We start from the raw sequence: 27,087 nt of genomic DNA on the forward strand, positions 1-27,087 counted from the left end.
ATAAAAAAGTGTCTAGGAAATTGGAAAGTACTAAAGAAGTTACCCATACTAGTGAAATTTAGATACATCTCTGGTTTTAGATTTGGGTAAAAATTCTAACCACCTGTTATATGTATATGATTCTATCTTGTTTTTATATTTCAACTATAAAATCTTTTAAAAGTAAAATTAGATAAATATTTCCATTATGAAGAAGGCTTGTAATTCTAGAAGACTAATAGTTTTGAAAGAACATTTTTCATTTACTTGAGTTTTGGTGGGGTCAAAGGAACACTGAATGGAGAGTCAGGAGGCCTGGTGCTGCCACAGGCTGGTAGGAATTAGCGGAATTCCAAGCAGATGCCCTACCTCTGAGCCTAGGCTTCTTTATCTGTAAGGAAAGGGCAGTGGGCCAGATGACTTCTGAAGTACCTATATATCTAACAATAATACTTCTAGGAAATTCAGAAGTATCATGTTTCAGGAAAGAATTAGAATGTTAATAAAACTAGTTTTTCTGTATTGTTTATTACATATGATATTAAGCCTAATATTTAAGACTCAAATGTAAGGTTTTAATTAATTTTGTATAATAAGGCTTTCATAAGCATATTAAGTCATTTTAAAGTGACGAAAAAATAATCTATACAAAAACTAAGATTATTAATGATATATTTTATATTATTCACATCTCTGAAATCTGTTATGTATTTTACATTTATTGTACTTATATTTATCACTGCCCCTTCCTTCCTCTCCTGCTCACTAGATCCTCCTTCTTCCTCAAAGAGAGGTCTATTATTTATTCACTTTTTCCAATGTATAGTTTAACGTGAAAACTAACATGTATTTTGGTTGGTTTCAGGTTGTTTTTTGAGCCAGTAACAACCCCTTGTGGACACTCATTCTGTAAGAATTGCCTTGAGCGTTGTTTAGATCATACACCATATTGTCCTCTTTGCAAAGAAAGCTTAAAAGAGGTAAACATTTGTATATTTATCTGTTTATTGGTCTTAAGCTTGGCAACATTGATTTCTGTTTGGCCATAGAAATAGTGATTACCACGTTCAGAATAAGTTACTTTATGTATGCTAAGTGACCAGGAAGGATAACGTTTCATTACCCAAATGCTAGTGGTGGAGAAAGAAGAATTTAGAGAGCATAGGGGAAAGTTAGGTGGTCCTGGAGGCCAAGCCCCATGTACTTTTTTTTTAACAAGATCTGGTGTGATCAAGTACCTGGTGTAGAATGGGTTCAATTTTAATGACAGTATTGGGGAAACCCAGTTGCCCTGCCTTCCATCCTCCTCAGTAATAGGCTAGATTTTGGCCCCAGTTCTGCCCCCTTTAACATCTGGACCAACTCTAATAGAATTTTTTGCCTTGATGGAAATGCTCTATACTATGCTGTCCGCATGGTAGCGACTAGTCACATGTAGTAATTAAGCACTTGAAATGTGGCTAGTGTGACTGAGGAACTGTATTTTAAATTTTAATTCTCATTTAAGTAGGCAGAGGTGACTGTGGCTACCATTTGGGCAGCACAGCTCTAAAGAGTGGTATATGGACAGAAGAGCTTACCATAGCCCTTGTATAGCCCATGTGTTAAGGAAATAGCTAGATCTCAGGTGCATATCCTTCTGTAACCAATGGAAAGACAACATTCTACCAATCCTGCTTGGGTGACTGGAGCCCCCCCCCCCCCCCCCCCCCATAAGGTGAGGCCCAGGCATCATAATTCTGAGCTCCAACTGCAAGGATGGCATTGATTAGGGAGAGTGATCCTGTTTCTTGTGGTGATAGGATTGCTCAAAAAAAATAAAAAGTTGATAAGACATTTTGTAAATGAATGTGTGTATTTATTTCCTATATAGAAAACACAGCTCTGTACAGATATGATACCATATGTGTATTATTAATTTGATATATAATAAGCTTGTATGTAAAACATTAAACCATATACAAATTTTGTCCAGAAACAAGATAAACTCATTCTTAAAGAGTTTGTTAGTTACATTTCAGCTGATATACTTAATGTTTTCAGGTGAAGTACTCCAATCATGCTGTTTTTCTTGTGTTTCCAGGTTTTTAGATACTCTGTAGCACATTTATCACACTTTTTCTCTAATAATTAGACACGTGGCTTTAAATAAAGATACAATTAACACACTGTTTAAAAATAACCTTATCCTGTGTCTTAAAGATATCCTGTATAGTAGGTAAAATCTAATATATATCTTAAAAAACAAATTGATATGCTCTATAGTTTTACTCTTTTCCTACTTGTCATTTTCTTTTGCTCATTTTTTCATTTGAATGTATTCTAAAGATAGGATTTTTATAGCAACATAATAGTTCATTGATTTAACATTTCCCTGTTGTAAGTTGTTTTGTTCTTTTTTTATATATACTACACTTTGTGTCTTTGACTATATTTCCTTAAGATAAAATTTCTGGAAGGTGAATTATTAACCAAAAGCCATATATTCATAAGACTCTTAAAACCAATTACTGGGTTGCCTACATTCCCCAGAAATATTGTACAGATTTAATTTCCTATCAGTAATGTAAGAGAGGTGGTATTTCCCCAAATTTAATATAAGAGTATTACATTATATATTATTATTATATAGCCCCATGGTTTTCAAAATGTGTTCCCCTTCACCTGGGAACTTGTTAGAAATACAAATTCTCAGACCCTACACTCCACAGCCACTAAATCAGAAACTCTGTGGGCTAGGGCTCAGCAATCTGCATTTTAACAAGCCCTGATTCGTGCTGAAGTTTGAAAACCACTACTGTTACCCGTTTCCCAACCTCCCACATTCCCTCCTCCTCCTCTGTTCTTCATTGGATAATGACAAACCCTTATTTTTGCTACATCTGCAGATTTTAAAAGTATGGCTTCTCTGTATCTTGTGATTGTCTCCCAAAAGTCATTCCTCACTACTTTTATGAAATTTATATTGGTCATTTTTGTGTTCGAAAATTCTGTACACACCCTCTGACCCGGTCCCTGGCCTTAGGCAGTTTTTAAACTTATCTACAGAAATATAATGTCTCCTTGTCCATGTAATAAATACGGTGCAGGGTGTGGTAACTGCCTTTTATGTGGTAAAGGCGGTAGAAATGGGCTTCTTGCGAGCCAGAAAGATAATTAAGGCAGACTTCACGAAAAAGGTAAAGATGTAGCCAAGCCTTGCAGGATAGGCAGGCTTCTCATAGCAGGAGGGAGAGAGGCACGGCTTTTAGCAGTTACTAGAGAATGACAGAAATGTGTGAGTGGCAGTTTTGCAGAGTATTGAGGGAGCAGTACAAATGCACCATTTTATATGGAGAGGGACACAACCTCTCGCTGAGGGTCTGAGTGATTGATAGTAGGTGATGAGGGAAGCAAAAATCTGAAAGAAAAATTATCTGGAAACTCTGCCACTGAAATGGAACAAGAAAGGGAATAGTTTTGCTTTTCTTAAATAAGGCACTTGCCTTTATTTTATTAGCTTATTTTTGTTTCTCAGTTAAAATGCTAGTTTGAAGTACCCAGAAGCTGCCCGATAGAAGTTGGCCTTTGGTGTGGGAGAGGGCAGGGCAGGCCTGAGTGCTGCTAATAGAGGATTCATGGCCACAGCAAGACAAGGGTCTTCTGTATAGGGCACGGTTTCCACTGCAACCGTGTACCTTTATTGGTCTCAGCACAGCCTGGACAGGTTGACCTGTTTAGCACCATCTGTTGTCATGTTCCCCCCCTCACCCCTTAATTCAGAATTGACTGTATAAATATGTAATAAAGGCTTTACTCTATTCAGTTCAACTGTTTTGCCTGTTTTATACCATAGGAAAAGTACTGGAATGTAAATAATATTGTCTTTTAGTATCTAGCAGATAGGAGGTACTGTGTCACACAGCTGTTGGAAGAATTGATAGTGAAGTATCTGCCTGATGAGCTGTCTGAGAGAAAAAAAATATATGATGAAGAAACTGCTGAGCTCTCACAGTAAGTTTCTTCTCATAAAGTTAATGTAATCCCCACCCTTTGACACAGTAAGGCGACCTCCTCCCAGCAAGCTGGATCCTGTCTGCAGTTCAACCCAGTCTAGCCAAAGGCGTATTTTAAACAAATAACTGGTCAGCTCCCCCCTCTCCTCAACAGACAGAAGTTTTTTTTAAAAGTTTCTTTAGTAACTTCCAGATGTTCCACTGGGGGTTGCCGACTCAGCTCTTCACCCCGTTAGCAGGCTTTTAGGCGGAGGAGGAGGGATTTCCTGCAGTGACATCAGGCAGTGGAACTGGGAAGGGAAGCCTCAGGTACCTGGCAGGGCAGGAGGAGGGTTGAGAAGAAATGGCCCAGATTGGCAGGCGCATCAGCCAATTAGAGCTTGGGAAGCAGGTGGGCCCTTGAGGCCTGAGCCTGAAATCGGAAGGAGTGACTTAGGGGCCAAATTCTCAATTAGTGAAGATTATTGAATGGTAGATTTAGTGCCAGGAGGTAACTTGGGCAATAGTGGTACAGACCACTCTGAAGGGTGAGCACCCAGTGGCTAGGTGGGGATGGGTAGGTTGGACTTGCTTTTGCTGCTCTGTATTCTTTCTTCCTTGTCTTTTTCTTCCCTTCTTTAACCTTCGTGTCTTTCCCTCTTGCTCCAGCTACACGAATCTCTTTAAATTTCTTACGTAGGTATTTCATTTCTTAACTTTTCTTTTGCCCACTTTCTTTTAACTGGACACACTAAAGGACAGAATTGCAAATCTTACATGCTGGTTTTTTGTTTTGTTTTTTTTTTTTTTTCTCCATTATTTTTTCTTACTAAGAAAAAATTGTGCTTGCAAGCTTAATACATGTCCACCAACTGTCTTTCACGGGGCCAGTGGCCTTCAGTAGAATGCTTTCCAATCTTCTCTTGACTGAAGCCGATACTGATTTGTCTTCAATGGAACTCACTGTGATCTTATGATAGAAAATATTCTGATAGGAAGATTATGAACCTTTTTGATCAACACTGCAAAAAGCCTGGATATAAGAAAGCAGTAGATTTACTTCTGAAATCTGAAAAATAGAGACTCTGCAGAAGGGTGGAATCTGCAAATAATAGATGGAGTAGTAATGTGAGGGGGGCTGAGCATGATGCCCAGTTGCTTGAGAGAGTCTTGCTGCTTACTAACAGGCTATTTTTTTTTTTTTTTTTTTTTAAGGATAGCTCATCCCCTGGTACTTAAAAAGTTTTGCTAATAGATATACTGTTTGGTTTTCTATCAGTTCTTATGTTGACATGTAGAGTGCTCAGTGATAGTAGAATACACATTTTTAAAAGAGGAACTAGCATTTGTGTTATTAAATACTACTTTTACATATGTCTTTTTGAAGAAAAACTAGAAAATATTATAAATGAGCAGGGTGAGGGGCCATAATCTATAACCCAGAAGGAATCAATGTGGGCATTTTGGCACATCTCCTTCCAGATTTTAATATCTATAAATACACTTTAAACAAAAATGGGATCATTTTATTCATATTGGTCTATAATCTCATTTTTTCCCAAGTCAACAAGTGTATATCTTTTCATGAAAATACGGTATTTCATTTTATGGTTATGTCAGTGTTACAGTAAACATCCTTGGAGGATTATTTCTAGGAGTTCAAAAGATACGAACTTTTTAAAGTTTTTGACGCACGTAGTCGAATTTTTCTTCAGCATGGTTCTGTTTCAAATTGCCCTCTGCATTGCCAGATTTTCCCCCATACCCTTGCCAGAACCGGGCGTTGCCTTTATCCTTATTTCCTGGCAATCTGGCAGTGAGAAATATTCTCTAATTAGCAGAAGAAAAAGTTACCAAGTTATCTGTTTTTGATAGTGCATTTGAAAATACTTTAATGCCCTACAAAGAAGCTTAACAATTTGCTCTTGACTGTGGGAGTTCATTTTTTCTTATCTATAAGTAAGAGTATTTTATGGATAAAAGGTTAACTGTTATGTTACAAATATTTTAAACAGGTTCTTAATACATAATACTAACACTACTTCTTATCTGTAAAGATAATTTAGCTCTGTATGATAACCTGGTATCTTAAATTCAGATTTACTTTTATAAAAGGATCACAGACTTAGTATTAGCATTGCATCTGTGTGAGCTTAATGAAGGAGATGTTGATTCTAAATCTTAGCTCTAAATAAGATGACTTATTTTTGCCGACTTTTTATATTAATTTATCAGTGTTGCAGACTTCATTTTTGTTTTATGTTCTGATGTGTGATAATGAAACTTTTTTCTTTTTCAGCTTGACCAAGAATGTTCCAATATTTGTTTGCACTATGGCCTACCCCACTGTGCCTTGCCCTCTTCATGTATTTGAGCCAAGATACAGATTGATGATTCGAAGAAGTATACAAACTGGAACTAAACAGTTTGGGATGTGTGTCAGTGATACACAAAATAGGTATGCTTTTTTGGTACATGAATATTTTTATGTTAGAACTTGCTTTGAATTTTGAGAACTTGCATGCTTGTTGCTTGAACTTTATTAATCAGAATTTTTCTTTTAGTTTTGCAGATTATGGTTGTATGTTACAAATTAGGAATGTACATTTCTTACCTGATGGAAGGTCTGTGGTTGATACAGTTGGAGGAAAGCGGTTTAGGGTTTTAAAAAGAGGAATGAAAGATGGATATTGCACTGCAGACATTGAATATCTGGAAGATGTTAAGGTATTAAAAAATGCTTTTTTTAGCCCACCTTGGTATACTCTACCCTAGGCACTGTACAGGCATACAGGCTGATCTTTTTCCAGGCACATAAAACGGTTCTTCTATCAGAAGATAGACAATACAAATTAGCTCCAAGTTACCTTTTTCTTATCTTGCTCTTACTTACTGAGAGTTCCAGGAGAACTTGGGTATCCAGAACGTAGATCATCTTCATTTCTACAAGCTCCACAACCAGCATGGTGCCTGGAATGTAGGTGGACACTGTGAGCACTTAACAGCAGTTAATTGAACTTTCAATCCATCTGAGTTATGAGAGCTGCTAATCTCTGCCCTTTTTAATTAAAGTTGATCATCAAAACTAATATCATCAGATTTAAGTGTGATATAAAGGAAAACACATAAAATCCTTTAAAAACTGTTATATATGTGTCTGACATAACCTTAATGATAAAAGAGACACAGTTGGGGGATGTGTTCAAAATCCAGGGCATCACAGAGAAAATACCATCACCATACTTGTTGGTGACCGCTTACCTAGGGAGGCTTATTGTGATAATCTTCGTGGACAGGGTTATGTGGCCTTTTTGATGTTTCCAGTATCTAATCACCATCTATGATTAGTTTGAGTACCAGAAAAAGGATTTGTGATGCTATCAATATCAAATTAAAGGCAGTTTCTTTTGGAAGGGCATTATAAAACCATTGATCTTATGCTTTTGCTGTTCACTGACTTATTTGGGCCTTTCCTTTTATTTGCTTACTGAATATTGGCATTAGGCATTTCTGTAAACATTAGCTCATTGAATTTTCAAAACTCAGCAGATGAGGGAAGGTAAAAAAACAAAAAAGTGTTAATTTGCCTAAGATCCTTTAGGTAGAGTAATGAAAATGACTTAAAGCTAGCTCTCTGGCTCCCAAGTGCTGTGCTTTATCATTATGCCATAATTGCCTCTCTGGTAAACTCGATTAGTCTGATATTGCCTATCCTATTATTAAGATGCCATGGGGACACTTTTCTTTGTGCAATGGGCCAAACAGATTGTGTGAGTTTAAATTTTGATATGATACTGTCTGTGCCTCAGGCATGCTTGGTTAATAGAATCATTTGCTAAAGGCAATATTCTTCGTAAAAGTAATGCCTCATTTTAGCTTTTTGTAAGCTTACATCTTCACATTTGGATTTGATGACAAAATCCCTTGAGTGTATGGCCAGTCATATGATTAAATGTAAATATGGGACAACAGAATAGCATATTGAAAGCATTATAGATTTGATGTTTAGAAACAGTTGTCTTTGTAATCTTAGGAATGTCTAATAATTTTTCCTGGTCTTAATGCTTCATCTATATAATGATGTCTCTTCTGGAAGAGCCTCTCAAATTTGTTTCTTATAGCAAAATCTTTTCTTTTTTTCCTTAGTGTAGTAATTCTATTTTCTGTGATTTCTAATGAAGATTTAAAGTTCGGCTTGCTTTTTAGCCAGCTCCTTTTTCCATCTCAGGCACTTATCATTTTTGTCATTCCTTGTTTTCTAGAGCTCGTGGTTTGTTTCCTTGAATTTTGTAAGGGTGCAAAGTAGCAGTTTTCTTTTTTAATAGTTTTAACAAGTCACAAGTTTATTTCTAGCTTATATCAAGACCAATGTGTGGTAGCAGGGGACCGAATCTTGTGTAGTCATTCCAAAAGCAGAATTCTTCAACTGTATGGCTTCTCTCTACCTTTTTATTAACATAATTTACCAGTTTAATCATTTTTAAGTCTACAGTTCAGAGGCATTAAGTACATTCACATTATGCAAAAAGCAAGTGCTTTTTAGTTTTTTCATTTCAAATCTTTCAAAAATAAAATGTTTTCAGAGTTCCTTTGTTGTTTTTTATGGTGAGTCATTCTTGAAGTATGAAAGGCTGAGTCAGGGCTGGTATTTGTTCAGATGAGTTAATGTATGTGAAATAGAGCACTCCCTGGCACGTAGCAAGTGGTATAGAAGTGTGTGCTAAAGAAATCAATGTAAGATGGATGTGTTAATGCTCCCATTTTCTCTCCTGTGCTCTGTGAAGCTACTCCTTTTGGATCTTAGACTGTAAGACTGATGCATTCAATTTTGTGTTTGCAGTTTAGTGATCCAGTAGTCTGAGGGGTTCAGGAAGTAGCCACAGCCTTGGCCTTAACAGCAAGCAGTTCATCGTGGCATAATTTATTCTCTATCTTTTGATATACTGGCTTTAGTTTCTTGTTGTTTTGACCCGGTTCCTTGCTAAAAGGTGTAATTATGCTTATTCTCCATCCTGTTAATGCTTTCTGCCATGTTATCTCTGCGTTAAACTTCCCCCGTTTTCCCTTTTATTGTAGCAGCTATATTCTTTTTTGTTCACTGTTTTCAAAAGCCATTAATCCATAAAGACAAAAAGGAATTCCAAATTCATGTAGACCTTTACCCAAGAATTCACTCTCAGTGGTACTGCTCTCAGTTGGGGGCTGGTGGTAGGGTTCTGCAGTATTACATTGCTCCACCGCCAAGGTGGGGTGCTCAGCTGATGTTTCAGTCTGGCCATTGGCACTGTGTGAGGCAGAAGTACATAATATGTATTGCATAATACTCTGATCCAGCAATGAAATAGGTATTGCTTATTTTAAAATTATTTTTTCATTTCTATAAGGCTAGTGGTAATGGGTAGGAAGACTAGATAGACACAAGTCTTACTGACTATTGTACCTTCTAGGTTGAGAATGAAGAAGAGATCAAGAATCTCAGACAGCTTCATGATTTGGTATACTCACAAGCCTGCAGCTGGTTTCAGAATTTAAGAGACAGATTTCGAAGCCAAATTCTTCAACACTTTGGCTCAATGCCTGGGAGGGAGGAAAACCTTCAGGTATGATGGCTTTGATATTGTTTCCAAAAGTCTCACTTTTTTTTAAATAAACTCAAATTAGTGGATTTTTAAGTTTTTTTTCCCCCTTTGGCACAGCATTCCCTTTGTCCCTGCTGTCTTTAAAATCATGACCGTAGTCTCCAGATCAGTGGTACCCACTACAGTTTGTCTAGGAAGGGGATGGACAGAGTTGTCAGCTGAGGTAGCTGTAGCCGTCATTGCATAGAAGGAAGAAGCCCTTACCCGAGGATTTGCTCGAAGGAGAGATAAGGAATTAATAGTGGAACATTCTGGTAAAATAATACCACCTAGTAAATCGTGATTAAGAGACCTAGTTGGCCTGGGAGCAGTCAGCTTCTTTGACAGTTGGGAGATGCATCATTTTATATACTTTCTAGAAGTCTTCTTTCATCTCCAACTTTTTTCCTTCTTCAATTCAATTCCTTTTTTCCTACTTCAATTCATTTTCACATTTCATACTTCACTCCTCATGAAACCATTGTTCTGATGGTCTTGCTCAAGTACTGAGGCACTTTCTGTGCAAGCAAACATGTGCAGTAGGGTACCATAAGATGCACAAGAAGAAGTATCCCCATTCTGAAAAGTCTGATGATAGACCTATCCAAACACCAACTTTTAGGCCTAAGCATTTTGAATTGAATAACATGGTTATGTTAGCAGATTTCATAATGTATTGGCTATAAATAAATATATGAAGAGGGAGAGAGAATAGATCCCACTGTGATGGACACTGCTTCTCATCCTAGTTTTCAAAGGATGGTCCAAGTCTGTCTGATTCCCAGTTGAATCCTTCACCTGGACCTGAACTAACATCAGACCATCTCCAAATGGGTACTCATTGTGTGTCTTACAGACTAGTTGCCACACATTTGTTTTATCCAGGCTACCAGAATCTGAGTAAACTTGATAGAGATAGCCTTTGATCATAAAATTGAGCAAGTAAATTTTAAATGTAAAAACTCAACATTCCTTTCACCACCTTCCCCTTTTATTATTCAGTCCTCTGCCCTTGCTTTCTAGTATTATTATTGTAGATCAGTATTTGGTCATGAAAACAAAAGCAGCCACTCTGTATAATCCAGGCTGAAAAGTTTATTGTAGGATGTAGAGTTGACACAGCTGTTGGCAGAGCTGCAAGAGTGAAGATCAGGGACATCACTGATGGGAGACAGGGAGCTGCCACCATAGATCTCTCAGCCTGACACCAGTAAAGCACCATCTCCTCCAGAACATGCAGGGAAGTTTCTGTAATTCTTAGGAATCCCAGGGAGGCACCTATCAGCTGCAGTCTGTAACACTGTAGCAGGTGGTTCTTAAGTATTCTCAGGAAGGCTCTGCGGATCTGCCAACACTTTACAACAGTCTCTGGAGAACAATGGTTTCTTCTCTTCCAACTTCCACATCTCACAGAAGTATGCCTCTCCTTTGCCAAGTCTAACCAAGAACTGTCTGAGAGAGGGGATTCTGGGAAATGTTTCTGACCTCTCTGAAATGCAAGAAGGAGGTGGTAGTGATACTGACCTGAAAACATAGTCCAAAAATACAGCAACTCTGGTTTGACTCTCGAAGAATCTGGAGGGATACAACATTGATCTCAGGAGCGGTTTTTGTCATTTTGAACCAGGTTTCAGGTTCAATAAGAAGCAATCCAGTGTGCAGTAGAAGTGACTTAAAAATTCTTCTGTATAAAAAAAAAAAAAAAAAATTCTTCTGTATAAATTCCAAGTTCTTTCGTTAGCCATCAGATATAGCCCTTATAACATCAGAAGGACTTCTTTGCTGGCAATGTTTATTTTTTCAAGCAAAACTGGAGGCTGAGACCTTTTATATGTTGCCTAGAATTTCATAGTTCTTTGAAGACATTTTTAACTTAATTGATATTTAATTAGGATGGTTTTGCCTCCGTAGCACATTTGGCAGTGACAGCTCACCAACTTTTTCTCTTGCTACTTCAATTCATGTTTGTCTCTTCACATTTAATACTTCACTCATGAAACTGGAGATATTTTTCACTGTCACAGTTGAGGTGCTGCTACTGGCATCTTATTGGATAGAGGCTAGAGATAATGCTGAACATGCTAGAAGGCACAGGCCTGAAGTTGAGAGACCCTGCTCTAAGGCGGTGCGGTGCAGAGGGAAGCGTCCTGGCCATAGAGTCAGGACTGGTTTCAGTCTTAGGCAATTTATATTTCTGGTGTTCAGTTTCCCCAGTTTATATGGGTATAATAACCTTCCTTACATGATTGTTAAAAGAATTTGAGGTAGGAGCCGACACATAGTAAAGTGCTCAATGAAAAGTAGCTTGTTGGTTACATAGATGTGTATTTTATTAATACTATAAACTGTTGATTATTTTTAGGCAACCCCTAATGGACCTGCATGGTGTTGGTGGCTTCTTGCAGTTCTTCCTGTAGATCCCCGATACCAGCTGTCAGTTTTGTCAATGAAGTCTTTGAAAGAACGGTTGACAAAGATACAGCATATACTGACTTATTTTTCTAGAGACCAATCTAAGTAACTAACTGCTTGGATCTTCCTTTAAAGTTACCCTAATCTGGCTGTGTTGATGGCCAGATTGTCTGCTGCCTTTTGCACATCCAGTGCTGGTTTGAGAAATGTAATGAAACCTTTTTTTTTCTCCCTTCAACCTCCTGAATCATGTGGTTCTGCAAATGAATACCTTCAACTAGGACTTAGACCACTAAGAACTTGCACAGAAAAACACGCACTGAATGTGTGTCAAACCTCTACATTGTGATGAAGTTGCACTATGTACCATATTCTAAAACGAAATGAGAACTGTGTGTATGTGGGGTGTGTGTGTGCGCGCGCGTGTGTGCATTTTCTCTGGCTTTAAAATTAAAAAAAAAAAAAAAAAAGCCATAGAGAGCAGACCTTGCTGAGGGTTGGTTATTGCCCAAGTTTACAACAGTAGTGATACAAGTTTTTGCGAGTTGAATTTGCCTCAGATAAATCTGTCCTAATGCTTCTATTTGCACAAGTATGTAAACTATGGTATTGAGTATCACTCTTTGTTGGAAATACTGCTCTTGCTGAACTGTCTTGACCATTGACTATGACACAGTTTCTTATTTATGTAAATACTTGCATCCTAGTGGCCAACAGGCTTTGGATGCAGGACCTAGAGCCAGTTTTCAGGAACAATTGCAAACCTGCCATGGTACTGTGCATCTATTCATAAAACACTTAAAACTGTGAAACTATGGTTTACATTTAATTGTACATAAAGGTAAATGGAGAACTCAATTCAGTACCAGTTAGTTTGTACATTTTAGGGGACTTTCCACATTAACTGCCCATCTATATAATTTATAGTTTGACATGATGTGTTTGTTTAAAAAAAATTACATAGTATAAATCCATTAAGGATCATGGATCTGGGGGAAGAGAAGAAGCTTAATGTAGAACTAAGCTTTTAAAGTATGTTTTATTTTTTAATTCTGGTCTTGGTGCAAATGTTAGTTATGCCTTATTCATATCACAATTAGATCACCATGCTGTGACATGGTTTATATTCATGCTGCCCTAGATACTTTTGTAATTATTTGTTGCAAACTTGTGACTGTCCCTATTAACTTTCTTTTATGTAAGTACTTTGTAAAAGTTTCTTAAACTTTTGCTTTTGCTTATTTAATTTTGAATAAAAGCTAAATTCATAATAATTTTTTTCTTAAATTTTAGGTCAGTGTCATAAAGATGAGATTAGTTTTGCTTACTGTTTTGTAACATGAGATATAAGCTTATAGTTTTCAAACTATTTTTTGGGGTCATTTTTTTGACCAAACAATGCAGTGTCTTAACATGGCCTTAGGCCCTAAAACAATCCTTTAAAGTACGATTTTTCAGCGTTTAAAAAAGCCATGTCCCTTTAGGATAAAGACCAAATTCTTCATCTTACCCCCATTTGAGACTCCCTGATTAAACATCAGGACCCAATTCCCCAGGTAGCATTTTCCAAACATTAATATATCATTTAACAGTGAAGATTTTTTATATAAAATATATTCGGAAATGACTGCCTAGTGAACCATCCTTTGCCTCCATGATTATGCTAATTGAGAATTTTATCTAGAGTGGGCCATTCCTCGAAAGCACTTTATCAACAATCCTGGAGTGTTAAACTTTCTTATAATAAACTATTGAATGCCTGTTAAGTAGTGTCTGGGTAGTAATATACATGCAAAGTTAACCTATAATTCTTAAACTATATATGATAGGAAGTAGGATTTACCTGGTGCTGAATCTTCATCTGTGACACGTGCGTGCAGACACACAAATGGGCATTAAATGATCTCTGTGTACATATACATACTAATGGAAATTCATGAGTTTTATCATTTGACCTTAATTTTGTGATGAATGTTCATTATTCTGTCTGTAGATTTTCATGGATCCCTGGACAGCTATTTTCCTACTACATCTTACATAACATTTATCCAGAAAGGGGAAAAAAGGTCTGATTCTTACCCTTATTATTCTAAGTGACTAAATTCAGTCCCTGTTCAACATTTCAAGTCAAAGTAGCTAGTTGGTGCTCTTAATACACCTGACTCTACATGTCCATATATCTTCCTGGTCAAAGGAGACTCTTAACACCTTCACTCAACTAAAACTCTGAACTCCATAGTACTTTCCTTGTGCTTTGCTAATGGCACTTACAGGAGATAACAATCATGCATAAACCCACTCATGAGTATTATGATTGGTGCCTAGCAGTTTAGACAGATTTAATAGGCTGACCACTCAACTGAAATAAGTGCCAATTAGAAAGAGAGACTGCATAAAGATGGTTAGAGCAATAACTTTGCCTTCTTCCCCAAATCCAACAAAAATGACACAAAAAAAAAAGGAAGAAAAATCTAATGACATTGTGAAACCAAAAATCCATCAATTGACAAATGCTTTTGAGGAATTTCTGAGCTATGGGAACGGGACTTGATAGAGAAGACTGAGAACACAGCTTTGCAGAAGAGGAAGACTGTATCGCAACTAGGGGAGGGTCTTGGAAAACTCAAGAGGATTTTGTGGGGAGATAATACCTGACAAAGGTAGATCATTTGGCTTCTTCCCTACTTGGACTGAGTAACAGGTAGCAACAGCAGCTGTTCTCTAGCCAAATCACAGAATGTGGACACTGGGCCAAGAGAAGACCCATGAAACATTAGCTACAGATCCCCAGTAGGATGGAAAGTCCCCACGCTAAGAGAGCAAACCACTGATCTACCTCATGTGGTAGTGCGTTCCAGTGTTCTTCCACAATCAACAGAAGCAGGCTTCCTGTGACTGTTATTCCAAACAACAAAGATAGACAAACTCTAGAAATTTGAGGAAAACCTCTAAATATGACACCAAAATCAGTATCTTTAGATTTGAGGATTCAAAAAAGAAAAATTATCTTTTTTTAATTTCAAAAAAGCTCTAGAAATCTAAGAAATGTTTTTATACCATCCCTGGTACTGCAAAAACATTCAATAGAAGTTCATTGAATCAGTGAATGAATCATAAAAATAAGTAGGTGAGCTAAATAAAAGAATGAATGCAATGAATTTGGGAGCCCAACGTGAGACTTGATCCTGGGCCTCCAGGATCACACCCTGAGCTGCAGGCGGTGCTAAACTGCTTTGCCACCAGGGCTGCCTGAATGCGATGAATTAATGAGGAGGAAGGTTGAATTGGGACCCCTTCCAGAACACAATGATAGATCCATTAAGTATGGGATATGGAGGATAGATTCAAAATTTTTACATCCATCTACTAGAAGTGTCTTGAGAGTGGAAGAGAAGCAGCAAATAGTACAAGTAATTTTCTCAGACTTCAAGACAAAGAATAATCTACTTGCTTTCTCAGGGACCAGATTCATCCATCTAAAGGGAACAAGGCAAACTTAGACTGAGCACAAACAGAATAGCAATAACTCCGTTGTCTAGCATTGATCTGCAATGAGAGAACTGGCCCAATGATATGAATCTAGTGTGAATTTTCTTCATAAACCAATGTTCAAATGCCAACATTTTCAAAATGTTAAGCATTTTTACAGATAAAACCTTTATAACTCAGTTTAATAAATGAGTTCTCTTGCAGACCTGCCTCCAAATAGCTTTTGTCTGTTCACCAAAATTCAATGTATCTGTAAGGGTTTGGGGGCAGGGCATGATTTAGAGTATTGAAAAGAATATAGGCTTACTTTGAAAATGTAGTAAGACCATATTTAATACAGAGAAAAATCCTGTGAGGCAGGCATTCTTGTACAGATGAGAAAACTGAAAGACTAAGTAGTTAAGTAATTGTCAAAGGATTTACACAGCTAATGTGTGGTGAAACTGACTTTGAATCTAGGCATCTGGTTCGACCTTATTGCCATATCAAGTTATGAAACATCTAAGAAGGTCAATGTGTAAAGAAGGGTCTGGAAATGATTCACTTGACTTTCTGACATAGCAGGCTTTATGCGTGACAGGGAGTACATTTTACAGCTATGGAATTAGAACTTGATTTTAAGCACCTCACCAAGGTTGTGAGATGGCCAAATCAAGCTTAGCCATATATTTTTGGAAGCAGTGTAAATTGCTAACAATCTTTTTAGAAAGTTATGTTGCAATGTATATATCAAAGATCATTAAAATGGTCATATTCTTTGACCCAGTCTAATTTTAGAGGAAGTACCTTAATTCAAGAAAATAGAATCCACATGAATGATGATATTCTTTTAATGTCTCTAGAACAGCAAAAACTTAGAACCAACCAGTGCCTACTATTGGTAACAAATAGACTGTGTGAAAAAGCATAGTTCAAAAGTATAATTATGCCACAATTAACATGGTATATTAAAGAGAAGACATGGGAACCTGGATGGCTCAGTCATTGAAGTGTCTGCCTTTGGCTCAGGTCATGATCCCAGGGCCCTGGGGTTGAGCCCCACATTGGGCTCCCCACTCAGTGGGGAGACGGCTTGTCCCTCTCCTTCTGCTCCTTTCTGCCTGCCCCTTGTGCTCTTTCTTAAATAAAAAATGTTTTTAAAAGTAGAAGATACTAGGTAAAAATGAAAATGATAAGGTCAACAGGTAATATATTTTCTTTAGAAATCCTGTAGGTCTTAGAGGGATGGCCAGCCACCTAATCTGTTCAACCTACAGCTACGTTACTCTTGGGATTTACTATTTGAAATTGTGACCACATGAACCTTTATGAACATCACGGTTACACTGATCAACTTTGTTCTGTTTCAAGTACACAAAAGCTTGGAGGCTGGAAATAGTAGTAGTAAAGAATGATTGTATAGGCATATATCTTAAAAAAAAAAAAAAAAACCTCTCAGGGTATTTGGCATTGTCCTTTCACTGTTCAGTATTAGGAAATATGAAGAGAAGTAAATGTGAAAACCATTTTGGTGATAAAGATGTTAAACCATGGTAACCACAGGACTTCCAGGAAAGATGGAGTAGGAGGATGCTAAACTCACTTTGTACCACAGACACACCTAGATAACACTCAACTACTGTAAATAATGCAGAAAATGACAAAGTTTGGCAGAACAAACTTTCTAAAGCTAAATATAAAGATGTCATGTAACAGCAGAGATGAGATCGGGAACCAAGCTGACCTATGAGACTGTCCCAGGGAAGGAGGGATGACCACTGCAAGCACAGAAAAGGGAACAATACAGACCCCACACCAAGGACCCTAGGCCTGGGGGGACCCACACAGAAGAGGAATCCCCCTAACATTTGTCTTTGAAAACCAGAGGACCTAACATCACATGTTCATAAAATTAGTGGAATAACACCTAAAACTTTAAAAACCAGCAGACCCCACTCTGGAAGATCAGGCGTATAATAGGAAACTGAGTCCCCACCCTTAAAGAGACAACACAACAAACATCCACAGACACAGCATAGAAGCAGCAGTTTGAAAGAAGAAAGGGTGGTGGTTGGGGGCGATACAGGAAAGAAATCTACTTACTAATTTCAGAACATGCACTGGAGGAGCAGGCATCTTTAAGAGACTTCTCCAAGAACAAAAGAACTGTCAGACGCCATTTCCTTCCCCCACCCCCCATCCTAGATACCCAGACACCTGCAGGAACCAATACAGCTCCCACACACTCTGCCTAGTTTGCTAACAGTGAAACCAGTTCCTGTGTTTCCTACAGGCCTGCCCTCTTTAACCCACCCTCAGCAGGAGACCACCCAAAATGAGGCCACAAGCCTGGCAGTGTACAAGCAGCCCAACAGGGCCAAGACCACTCTAAAGTGACTTGAGCCACATGAAGGGGGTTAATAACCACACATCAGTTTGACATTTGTCCCAGCAATAGGTTGGGGGCGGACATCTGGTCTGATTGCAGGCCCCACCCACTAACAAAAACCTCACAGGGGACAACACAGGAAAAGAGCTCCACAGTGTAGTGCTACTGCGGCTTTGGCAAACATCTGGTCTCACTCAACACAAGCCCAAAGCAGCCCCAAACTGGCACATTAATATCACATGCACCAAGTCCTGCCCACAACAGGCAAAGAAAGCCATTGCAGATGACTGAAGTCAAATACAGCTCAGACACAATAGTAGGGCACATGCAACACACAGGCACCCATGAAGTACCAGGTTCTAGCAAGTGGAATGTTGCCCTGCAGGGTACTGCAAGACCTCTTCTTCCTATGGCCACTGCTTTCAAGAGCAGGAGACATAGTTGACTTAAATAACACAGAGAAACAAACATGAAGAGTTAGACAAAGAAGGAGACAGAAGAATAGATCCCAAATGAAAGAACAAAATCATGAGACCTAAATGAAGTGGAGTTAAGGAATATGCCTGATGGAGAATTTAAAGTAATGATTACAAAGATACTCCTTGGACTTGAGAAAAGAATGGAGGATCTCAGCAAGATCCTCAACAAAGAAATAGAAAATAAAGAACCAATCAGAGATGAAGAACTCAAGAACTGAAATTAAAACACACTACAGGGAATAGTAGACTAGGGGAAGCAGAAAGATCAGTGACCTGGAGGATATGGTAATGGAAAGGAATCAAGAGAAGAGACTAAGAGAACTCAGTGACCCCATGAAGCATAACAATATACACATTATAGAGATCCTAGAAGATGAAGAGGGAATAAACGGGGGGCCAAAAATTTGAATAGCTGAAAATTTCCCTAATCTGGAGAAAGAAATAGCTTTCCAGATCCACAAGACAGTAGAAACTGTGCAAGCAGAAGAGCATAGCATATGCAAAGTGCTGAAAGAGAAAAACCTGCAGCCAAGAATAATAGATCCAGCAAGGCCATCATTTAATAGAAGGAGATGGGGCACCTGGGTGGCTCAATCAGTTAAACATCAACCCTCTACTCAGGTCATGATCTCAATGTCCTGGGATCGAGCCCTGCATCAGGCATTCTGCTGGGGGGTGGGGGGTGTCTGCTTGTCCCTCTCCCTCTGCCACTCCCCCTACTTATATGCTCTTGCTCGCTCTCTCTCAAATAAATAAAATCTTTAAAAAATAAAATAGAAGAGAGTATCCCAGGCAAAAAAAAAAAAAAATGTTTCACCACTAGCCCAGCCTCACAAAAAGAAAATTAAAAGATTATTCTTTAAGTGGAAAGGAAAACCACCAAGCAGGAACAAGAAAACTAGGAAGTGCAAAAGCAAAAAGGTAGATCTATAAAAATTAGTCAAGGGTTTCACAAAATGAAAGGTATAAAGTATGGCACTATATATCTAAAATGGAGAGGGGAAGAGGGAGGAGAGGAATAAAAGTTTAATGCTTTTGGAAGGTGTTCAAACTTAAATAACCACTAACTTAATATAGATTTCTATCTGCACAAGATGTTACATGTAAACCTAATGGTAACCATTAAAAAAAAAAAAAAAAAACAACTGGTAATAGCATTGCAAAAAATAAAGAAATGGAATACAAATATCTCACTAACGAAAGCCAACAAACCATGAAAGAAGAGCAGAAAAGGAAGATAGAAACAGAACAAAAACAATCATTAAAATAAGTAACAAAATGGAAGTAAGAACAAGCCTATCAATAATTACCTGGGGCAGAAGGGAGGCCTGTGGCTCAATTTGTTAAGTGTCCAACTGCTGATTTCTGCTCAGGTCGTGATCTCAGGGTTGTGAGATCGAGCCCCATGTAGAGCTCTGCACTGGGCGTGGAGCCCACCTAAGATTCTCTCTCCCTCTCCATCTGCCCCTACCCACCCCCCCACCACCCACTCATGCTTTCTCTCAACTAAAAAAAACAATTACTTTGAATGTAGATGATGGATTAACTAAACATTTCATCAAAAGACACAGGGGGGCAGAATGGATACAAAAGCAAAACTCATCTACATGCTGCCTACAAGAAACTCATTTCAAACCTAAAGACACCTGCAGATTGAAAGTAAAAGGATGGAAAAGCAATTACTATGCAAATGGAAGTGAAAAGAAAGCTAGGGTAGCAAGACTTCACACAGGACACAGACCTGTGTTACAAAGAATGTAACAAGAGATGAAGAACACTACATGATCATGAAGAGAACTATCCAAGAAGATATAACTATTGTAAATATTTATGCACCCAATACGGGAGCACCCAAATATGTAAAGCACGTATTAACAAACATAAGGAAAGTAATTGATAAGTAATATAATACTAGTAAAGCACTTTAACACCTCACTTACATCAATGGATAGATCCTCCAAACAGAAAATCAACCAGGAAGCAGCAACTTTGAATGACGCATTGGACTAGATGAATCTGATATATTCAGAACATTCCATCCTAGAACAGCAGAATACATTCTTTTCAAGTGCACAGGGAACATTCTTCAGAATAGATCACATATTAGGATGCAAAACAAGTCTAAACAAATTCAAAAACACTGAAGACATGCCACACTCTTTTCCAACCACAATGAAACTAGAAATAAAACACAAGAAAAAAAATTGAATGAACACAAATACATGTAGGTTAAATAACATGCTACTGAAAAGTAAATGGGTCAACCAAGCAATCAGAGTATTCCAAAAAACACATGAAGACAAATGAAAATGAAAACACAATGGTCCAAAATCTCTGGGATGCAGCAAAAGCTATTCTAAGAGGGAAGTTGATAGCAATACAGGCCTACCTCAAGAAGCAAGAAAAATCTCAAACTAACCTTACACCTAAAGGAGCTAGCTCATAGAATAATTCTATGAAGAATAACAAAACCCAAAACCAGTAGAAGGAAAGATATAATAGAGATTAGAGCAGAGAAATAACAGCCAACACCACAGAAAGACAATGGATTATAAGAGATTATGAAAAATTATATAGCAAACTGGACCATCTTGAAGAAATGGATAAATTCCCAGAAACATATAACCCCCCAAAACTGAAGCAGGAAGAAATAGAAAATTTGAATGGACCAATTACTGGCAATAAAATTGAATAAGTAAACGACTTCCAACCAGAGAAAAGTCCAGGACCATACTGCTTCACAGGCAGATACTGCTAGATATTTAATGAAGAGTTAACCCCTATTCTTTTCAAACTATTCCAAAAAAAATAGAAGCGGACAGAGAGTATGGGGATTCCCCAAAAAGTAAAAATAGGATTACCATATGATCTAGTAATTCCACTACTGAGTATTTACCCAAAGGATACAAAAACACTAATTTGAAAATATATGTGCACCTCTCTATTTGTTGAAGCATTTGGCTATTTACAGTGGCCAAAATAGAGAACCAACCCTATTGCCCTATTGTCTATTGATTGATAAATGGATAAATAAGATATATATATATGATTGCTTGGTTGACCCAATTATATATATATAATGGAATTTTGCTCAGCAATGAAAAAAAAAGTGAAATCTTGCCATTTGCAACACCATGGGTGGATCTAGAGAGTGTAATGCTAAGTGATGTAAGTCAGAGACAAGTGCCATATGATTTCCCTCATATGTGGAATATAAGCAACAAATGAGCAAAGAAAAAAAGGACAAACAAAAAGACAGACTTTGACTTATAGAGAACAAACTAATGATAACCGGAAGGCAGGTGGCTGGGGGTAGGGGAGGGTGAAATAGGTGAAGGATATTAAGATACCTACCATGATAAGCACTGAGTAATATAATTATTGAATCTCTATGTTGTACACCTGAAACTAATATATCACTGTGTTAATTATACTGGAATTTTAAAAATTAATTTTTAAAAACATAGAATTCTTCTAATACGGCTTTTTTCTTTTGTAATGGGAACAATATAGAAAATAAAGTTAAATGACTTTTTCAGGCTGACACTTTTACAGCCTATCATGAACTTCATAGACTGTAGCACATTCTTCAAGTGGCTATATTTCAAAGGATACCACTTTAAGAAACAGTAGGGGAACAAAGTTTAAGTCCAGGCCCCCTTACTAACTAGCTGTTTGGACTGAGGGGGGGCACTTGGCAGGATGAGTACTGGGTGTTATGCTAAATGTTGGCAAATTGAACTCCAAAAAAAAATTTTTTTAAAAATAGCCATTTGGGCTTGGGTAGGTATTTTCATATATAAACCTCAGTTTCCTCCTTTTCAAAATAGGGATTAGAGACAATGTATATAAAACATGCAACAGAAGAGCAGCTACTCAAATGAGAAATAGCCATTATTACTATAACTAAATGTATAACAGTGAACTCCTAAAGATGGACTTCTGTTAAATCATTAAACAGGTATACTCAGGAACGGCAGGAATATAGAAGTGTCTAAGTGGAGAATGTTCTAGGCTATACAACCTGGGATTGATTGATTGATTGATAAAAAAATGTCTGATCTGACATTGTCCAAAATCAGTCTTTGGCCATTTGATTTGATATTCACGGAATAAATTTTTGATTTATCCTTAAAGAGGACCAAAAGCAAGAAAGACAGCAAAGATTCAACTCTCATTTTAGAAGACAAAAGAAGAGTGGGAATTGTCATTGCTTTCAGGGGTTTGCTACAATTCTGCAGCTTGCAGCAGTCCTGAAGAAGTGAAATTCAGAAGAGTGGAGAAATGTGAATCTGGAATTTGGGTTGACTTTCCACTTATGCAATTCAGAAACAACCCTGGCTGTCTTAGAAATTTATTTTCAGGGGCGCCTGGATGGCTCAGCAGTTGAGCGTCTGCCTTTGGCCCAGAGTGTGATCCTGGAGTCCCGGGATCCAGTCCTGCATCAGGCTCCCTGTGGGGAGTTGGTTTCTCCCTGTGTCTCTGCCTCTGTGTGTCTCTCATGAATAAATCAATAAAATCTGTTTAAAAATTTATTTTCAGGAAGTAAAGTAGCATTATCAAACACTATTACCTTCCTCAGAGTGAGAATGTAAAGTTGAATTTATTACTTTTTGCCACATCAAGAATCTTGTGTAAGACGAACTTTGGTTATATTCAGAAACTGCACTATATAATTCGGATATATCGCAGGATAATTCATTGATATACTTGTCCTCCTTATATGACCGCCTCTATTAAAACTATTTCAGGGACACCTGGGTGGCTCAGTGGTTGGGCGCCTGCCTTCGGCCTAGGGGCTGATTCTGGAGTCCCGGAATCGAGTCTCACATCAGGCTCCCTACATGGAGCCTGCTTCTCCCTCTGCCTGTGTCTCTGCCTCTCTCTCTCTGTGCCTCTCATGAATAAATAAATAAAATATTTAAAAATTAAAAAAAAAAACTATTTCAAGTAGGTGGTTCAATTTTTAATTTCTGGCTTCAAGAGATTTGGGTCTGGCATGCGCACATACAATATATATATGTATGTATGTGTGTGTTGTTGCAAAAATATATCATGATTAATAAGAGACTTTCAAGCATAAAATATGTTATATAACTAACATTCTTGGAGGGATAGTGGGATGGAAGTTAAACAATGAAAGGATTAAAGGAGAATTATATATTTTTAACAATTGGTTATTGGTAAGATCAAATTGCTATCATATTTATTCCATTGAATACATTTAAAATAGTCTTATGCTGTTTTATTTTAAAATCTTGTTACTATGAGCTGAAAATTGTACTTTTTTTGTACTAAAATTTATGATTAAAACACTTCAACTTAAAATATGTGAAGAGGAGCATAGTTTTCAAATTTTTTAGGGACTTCATAGGCAAAAATGTTTGAAGACTGCCTGGGTAGACCACTTCTTCTTGTTAATTATTCTGATAGTCTTGCCACCTTCACCACTTCAAGAAAAATCTTTCCAAAATTCTCATCTAATCATTCCGTTCCCTGGCTTGAAAACTTCTGGTGGTTGCTTTCAGAGGAAGAATAAAGTCTAACTTCTTTAGCTCTGCTTCAGCCTATGGTGCTCCCCAGCCTCTTATTACATTTTGTCACATCTTTCCTAAGACACAGTCTCCAAGAACCCTCCACTGACACCCCTGTGCATTGATTCTTTGCCTTAGAAGCTATATTCCTTTACCCTAGATAGTGAAATTCTACTTGTCCTCCAAGGCTGAACTAGAAAAAAAAAAATCATTACTCTCCTGTCAAACAAATGCCTAATCTCTCAAACAATATAAACTTTCTGCTTTGCCCTATATTACTTGCTGCCAGTCCTGATTATAACATCCATTATGTATTGTACTTTTTCCATGTTTTATATTGTTCACTCAGTTTCATGGAGGATATTCTTATCGCTTCATGTCATTTCAAATAGCAGAAATCCAAATTAAAACAAAGCAAACAATAGAATAATGGTATATAACATGTAAATAAGGAAAATCTTGTACAATTATGTGCCCTGTTTTTAAAATAGCTTCTGTGTTCTTTTTTTAAAGATTTTATTTATTTATGAGAGACACAGAGAGTAAGAGAGAGAGGCAGAGACACAGGCAGAGGCAGAAGCAGGCTCCATGCAGGGAGCCTGACATGGGACTCAATCCCGGGTCTCCAGAATCAACCCCGGGCTGAAGGAGGTGCTGAACCGCTGAGCCACCTGGGCTACCCAGCTTCTGTGTTCTTTGAAGTGCCCTTATTGCTGAGCACCCAATGAATAATTGCCAAACTTTAATCCACTTGATTCATTATAAACCAGTGCCACTGAAATTAGTCAAGATATGCCAAGGAAACAAAAGCAGAGCAGATATTTCCAAAAGGCAAAGAAGGAAAGACAAGAGAGGAAGAAGAAGGGAGGGGAAGGGTGTGTGTATGTGGAGCTACTGAAGTGAATTTTACTATTAGCAACAAATTGAGTATGAAGGAAAAGAAATAAAGATGTAGCAGCATACAGAGTAAATCATTGTTGAGCAGTAGTACATGCTAGAACATGTCTAAGCAAGGACAAAAAGAAACAAAATGGCAAGGTGAAAGGTTTTAAGAACTCCTTATGCAACCCAGGGAGGGAAAGAAAAACATACCTTTAGTTCCAAGAATATTTCCACATCAGTGGAATTAGAACAGACCTGTGGCTTATCTCTTGCAGTCAAATGCTCAACCCCCAAACAGGCAAGTGGCAACTGAAATAGTTGCAATAGTTGCTATTAACCAAACTGCTCCTAAGTACCAGACACCACAGCTGACGTGTGTGTGTGTGTGTGTGTGTGTGTGCGCACGCATAAATATATATATATCTGCTGCAAGTATAATGCCAGACTGGCTTTTGTTCTTTTTTTAAGTGATCTAGATTTTTACCTGGAGCCTCCAACTTAAAAACAAAAGTTCATTTGAGGCCAATAGTTTGTAAGTCAAGGACTCAAACATTATACCTCAGTTTTCATAGGTATATGGTGGACTCTTTCAATATGTAGACTCAGACTTTTTATTTCTAAAAAGTTCTCCTGAATATAATTTAAAAAAATAATTTGCTTATTTTCTTCTATTGACTGTTCTTCCCCTATCTTCTAGATCTCTTACTTTCTCTTGTATCCTTACCTCTGTTTTCAGTTCTCTAGGCTGTTTTTGTTCTTCTGCAAGGCAATCAATATGTTCACTTAAATCTTTTTTTTTTAAGATTTTATTTATTTATTCATTCATGAGAGACACAGAGAGACAGAGACACAGGAAGAAGGGGAAGCAGGCTCCCTGTGGGGAGCCTGATGTGGGGACTCGATCCCGGGACCCCAGGATCATGACCTGAGCCGAAGGCAGATGCTCAACCACTGAGCCACCCAGGTGCCCCTAGGTTAATGCTGATTTTTTTTTTCTTTTTAAGAGAAAGGAATCTCAAATAGTCTCCACATCAGCATGGAGGCTAATGCAGAGCTCTGTCTCACAACCTTGAGATCATGACTGGAGCCAAAATCGAGTCAGATGCCCAACCCACTGAACCATGCAGGCCCCATGTTAACTCTGATTTTTAATGTCTTGATCTGAAGTGTTCTTTAATCTTTTCAAATGCTACTTCAATGATAAGAAATTCATTTCACAGTATTGTGTTATAGTTTTTCTCTATTTCATAGGTTTCTTAAAAAATCAGCTTTATTCCTAGCTGCCAAAAATAACCACAAGGAAACTACTGACCAATATTCCTTAGGCATATAGATGCCCTTGTTATGAAGAATTGAATAAACCATGCTAAAATGAATGGAAATGCTAAAAACAATTGTTAAAAAAAGGTTGAAGGCCTCACACTTCCTGATTTCAAGATTTACTACAAAGCTGTAGGAAACAAGGTGGTGCACATTGCTATAGTGGCCTCAGGACATTACTACAGCCTTCATTTCAGACTGACAAGGATTATGATGCAAAAGCCATGTGGAAGCATGGTTGCAACTGGTTGAAAATTTCCTTTCTCAGATTATAACTGATTCTAGTCGCTAGAGGTAGAAAATTTGTAGATAGAGATAAAATTGCCAAACATGAGGAAAGGAAGAAACTTAGAGATAAATCAGCAGGTCGTACTCAAAATAATCATCATGCCTTTGGATCCAAGAATATCTATCTATAAATCCACTCAGCCTAGCTGGTAAATGTGAGACACGTAGACAGGAAAACCCATCCTTCCATCCCAAGTCAAAATATCTGAATGGTTGTAGCACCTTATACCTATACTAGTTACTCCATAAGCATGTACAGAATGACTAGATATCTGGATATACAAGAATAAATGATTTATGTTACCATCAACTTGGTAAGATTTTCAAAATTAAGACTAGGGGAAATGGCAGAAGAGGATCCTAGGCTTACCTTGTTACATGGAGGTAACCTAGATAACACCTTGTCACCTAGGTAACACCCAGTCAGTGTAAACAATGCCCCAAAGACTGACAGAAGATTCTCCAAAGCAAAATGTAGAGAAGAGGCCACATCAAGGAGGGCAGGAGGACACAGACATGGTCAGCAGCCAAACTGACCTGCAGGAAGGTCCATGTGAGGCAGGAATGCTGTAGGCACACAGAAGGGAGAGGAGTAGACCTAAGAGCAAGCACCCAAGTGCAGGAGACCCACATTTAGAAGACAAATCCCTGATAACATTTGGCTTTGAAAACCAGAGATGCCTAACTTCATGAGTTTTTACAATCAGTGAGGCTTAACACCCAGAACTTTAAAAACTAGTGAGT

At 37.8% G+C, this 27,087-nt stretch overlaps 1 protein-coding gene across 1 annotated transcript in view; it reads left to right on the forward strand.

Moving 5' to 3' along the window:
* The window catches only part of LONRF1 (LON peptidase N-terminal domain and ring finger 1), a 36,897-nt gene extending 23,148 nt beyond the window's left edge, over positions 1–13,749 (forward strand). The window contains exons 7-12 of the mRNA XM_072776219.1: positions 845–959; positions 3,851–3,972; positions 6,253–6,411; positions 6,518–6,680; positions 9,401–9,553; positions 11,934–13,749. Coding sequence (XP_072632320.1) covers positions 845–959; positions 3,851–3,972; positions 6,253–6,411; positions 6,518–6,680; positions 9,401–9,553; positions 11,934–12,092 — 871 coding nt within the window. The 3' untranslated portion in view covers positions 12,093–13,749. The remainder of the gene's footprint in view (positions 1–844; positions 960–3,850; positions 3,973–6,252; positions 6,412–6,517; positions 6,681–9,400; positions 9,554–11,933) is intronic.
* Positions 13,750–27,087: the final 13,338 nt, after the last annotated feature.

Source organism: Canis lupus, chromosome 15, assembly GCF_048164855.1.
Source record: "Canis lupus baileyi chromosome 15, mCanLup2.hap1, whole genome shotgun sequence".
In the NCBI taxonomy this organism is placed as follows: Eukaryota; Metazoa; Chordata; class Mammalia; order Carnivora; family Canidae; genus Canis; species Canis lupus.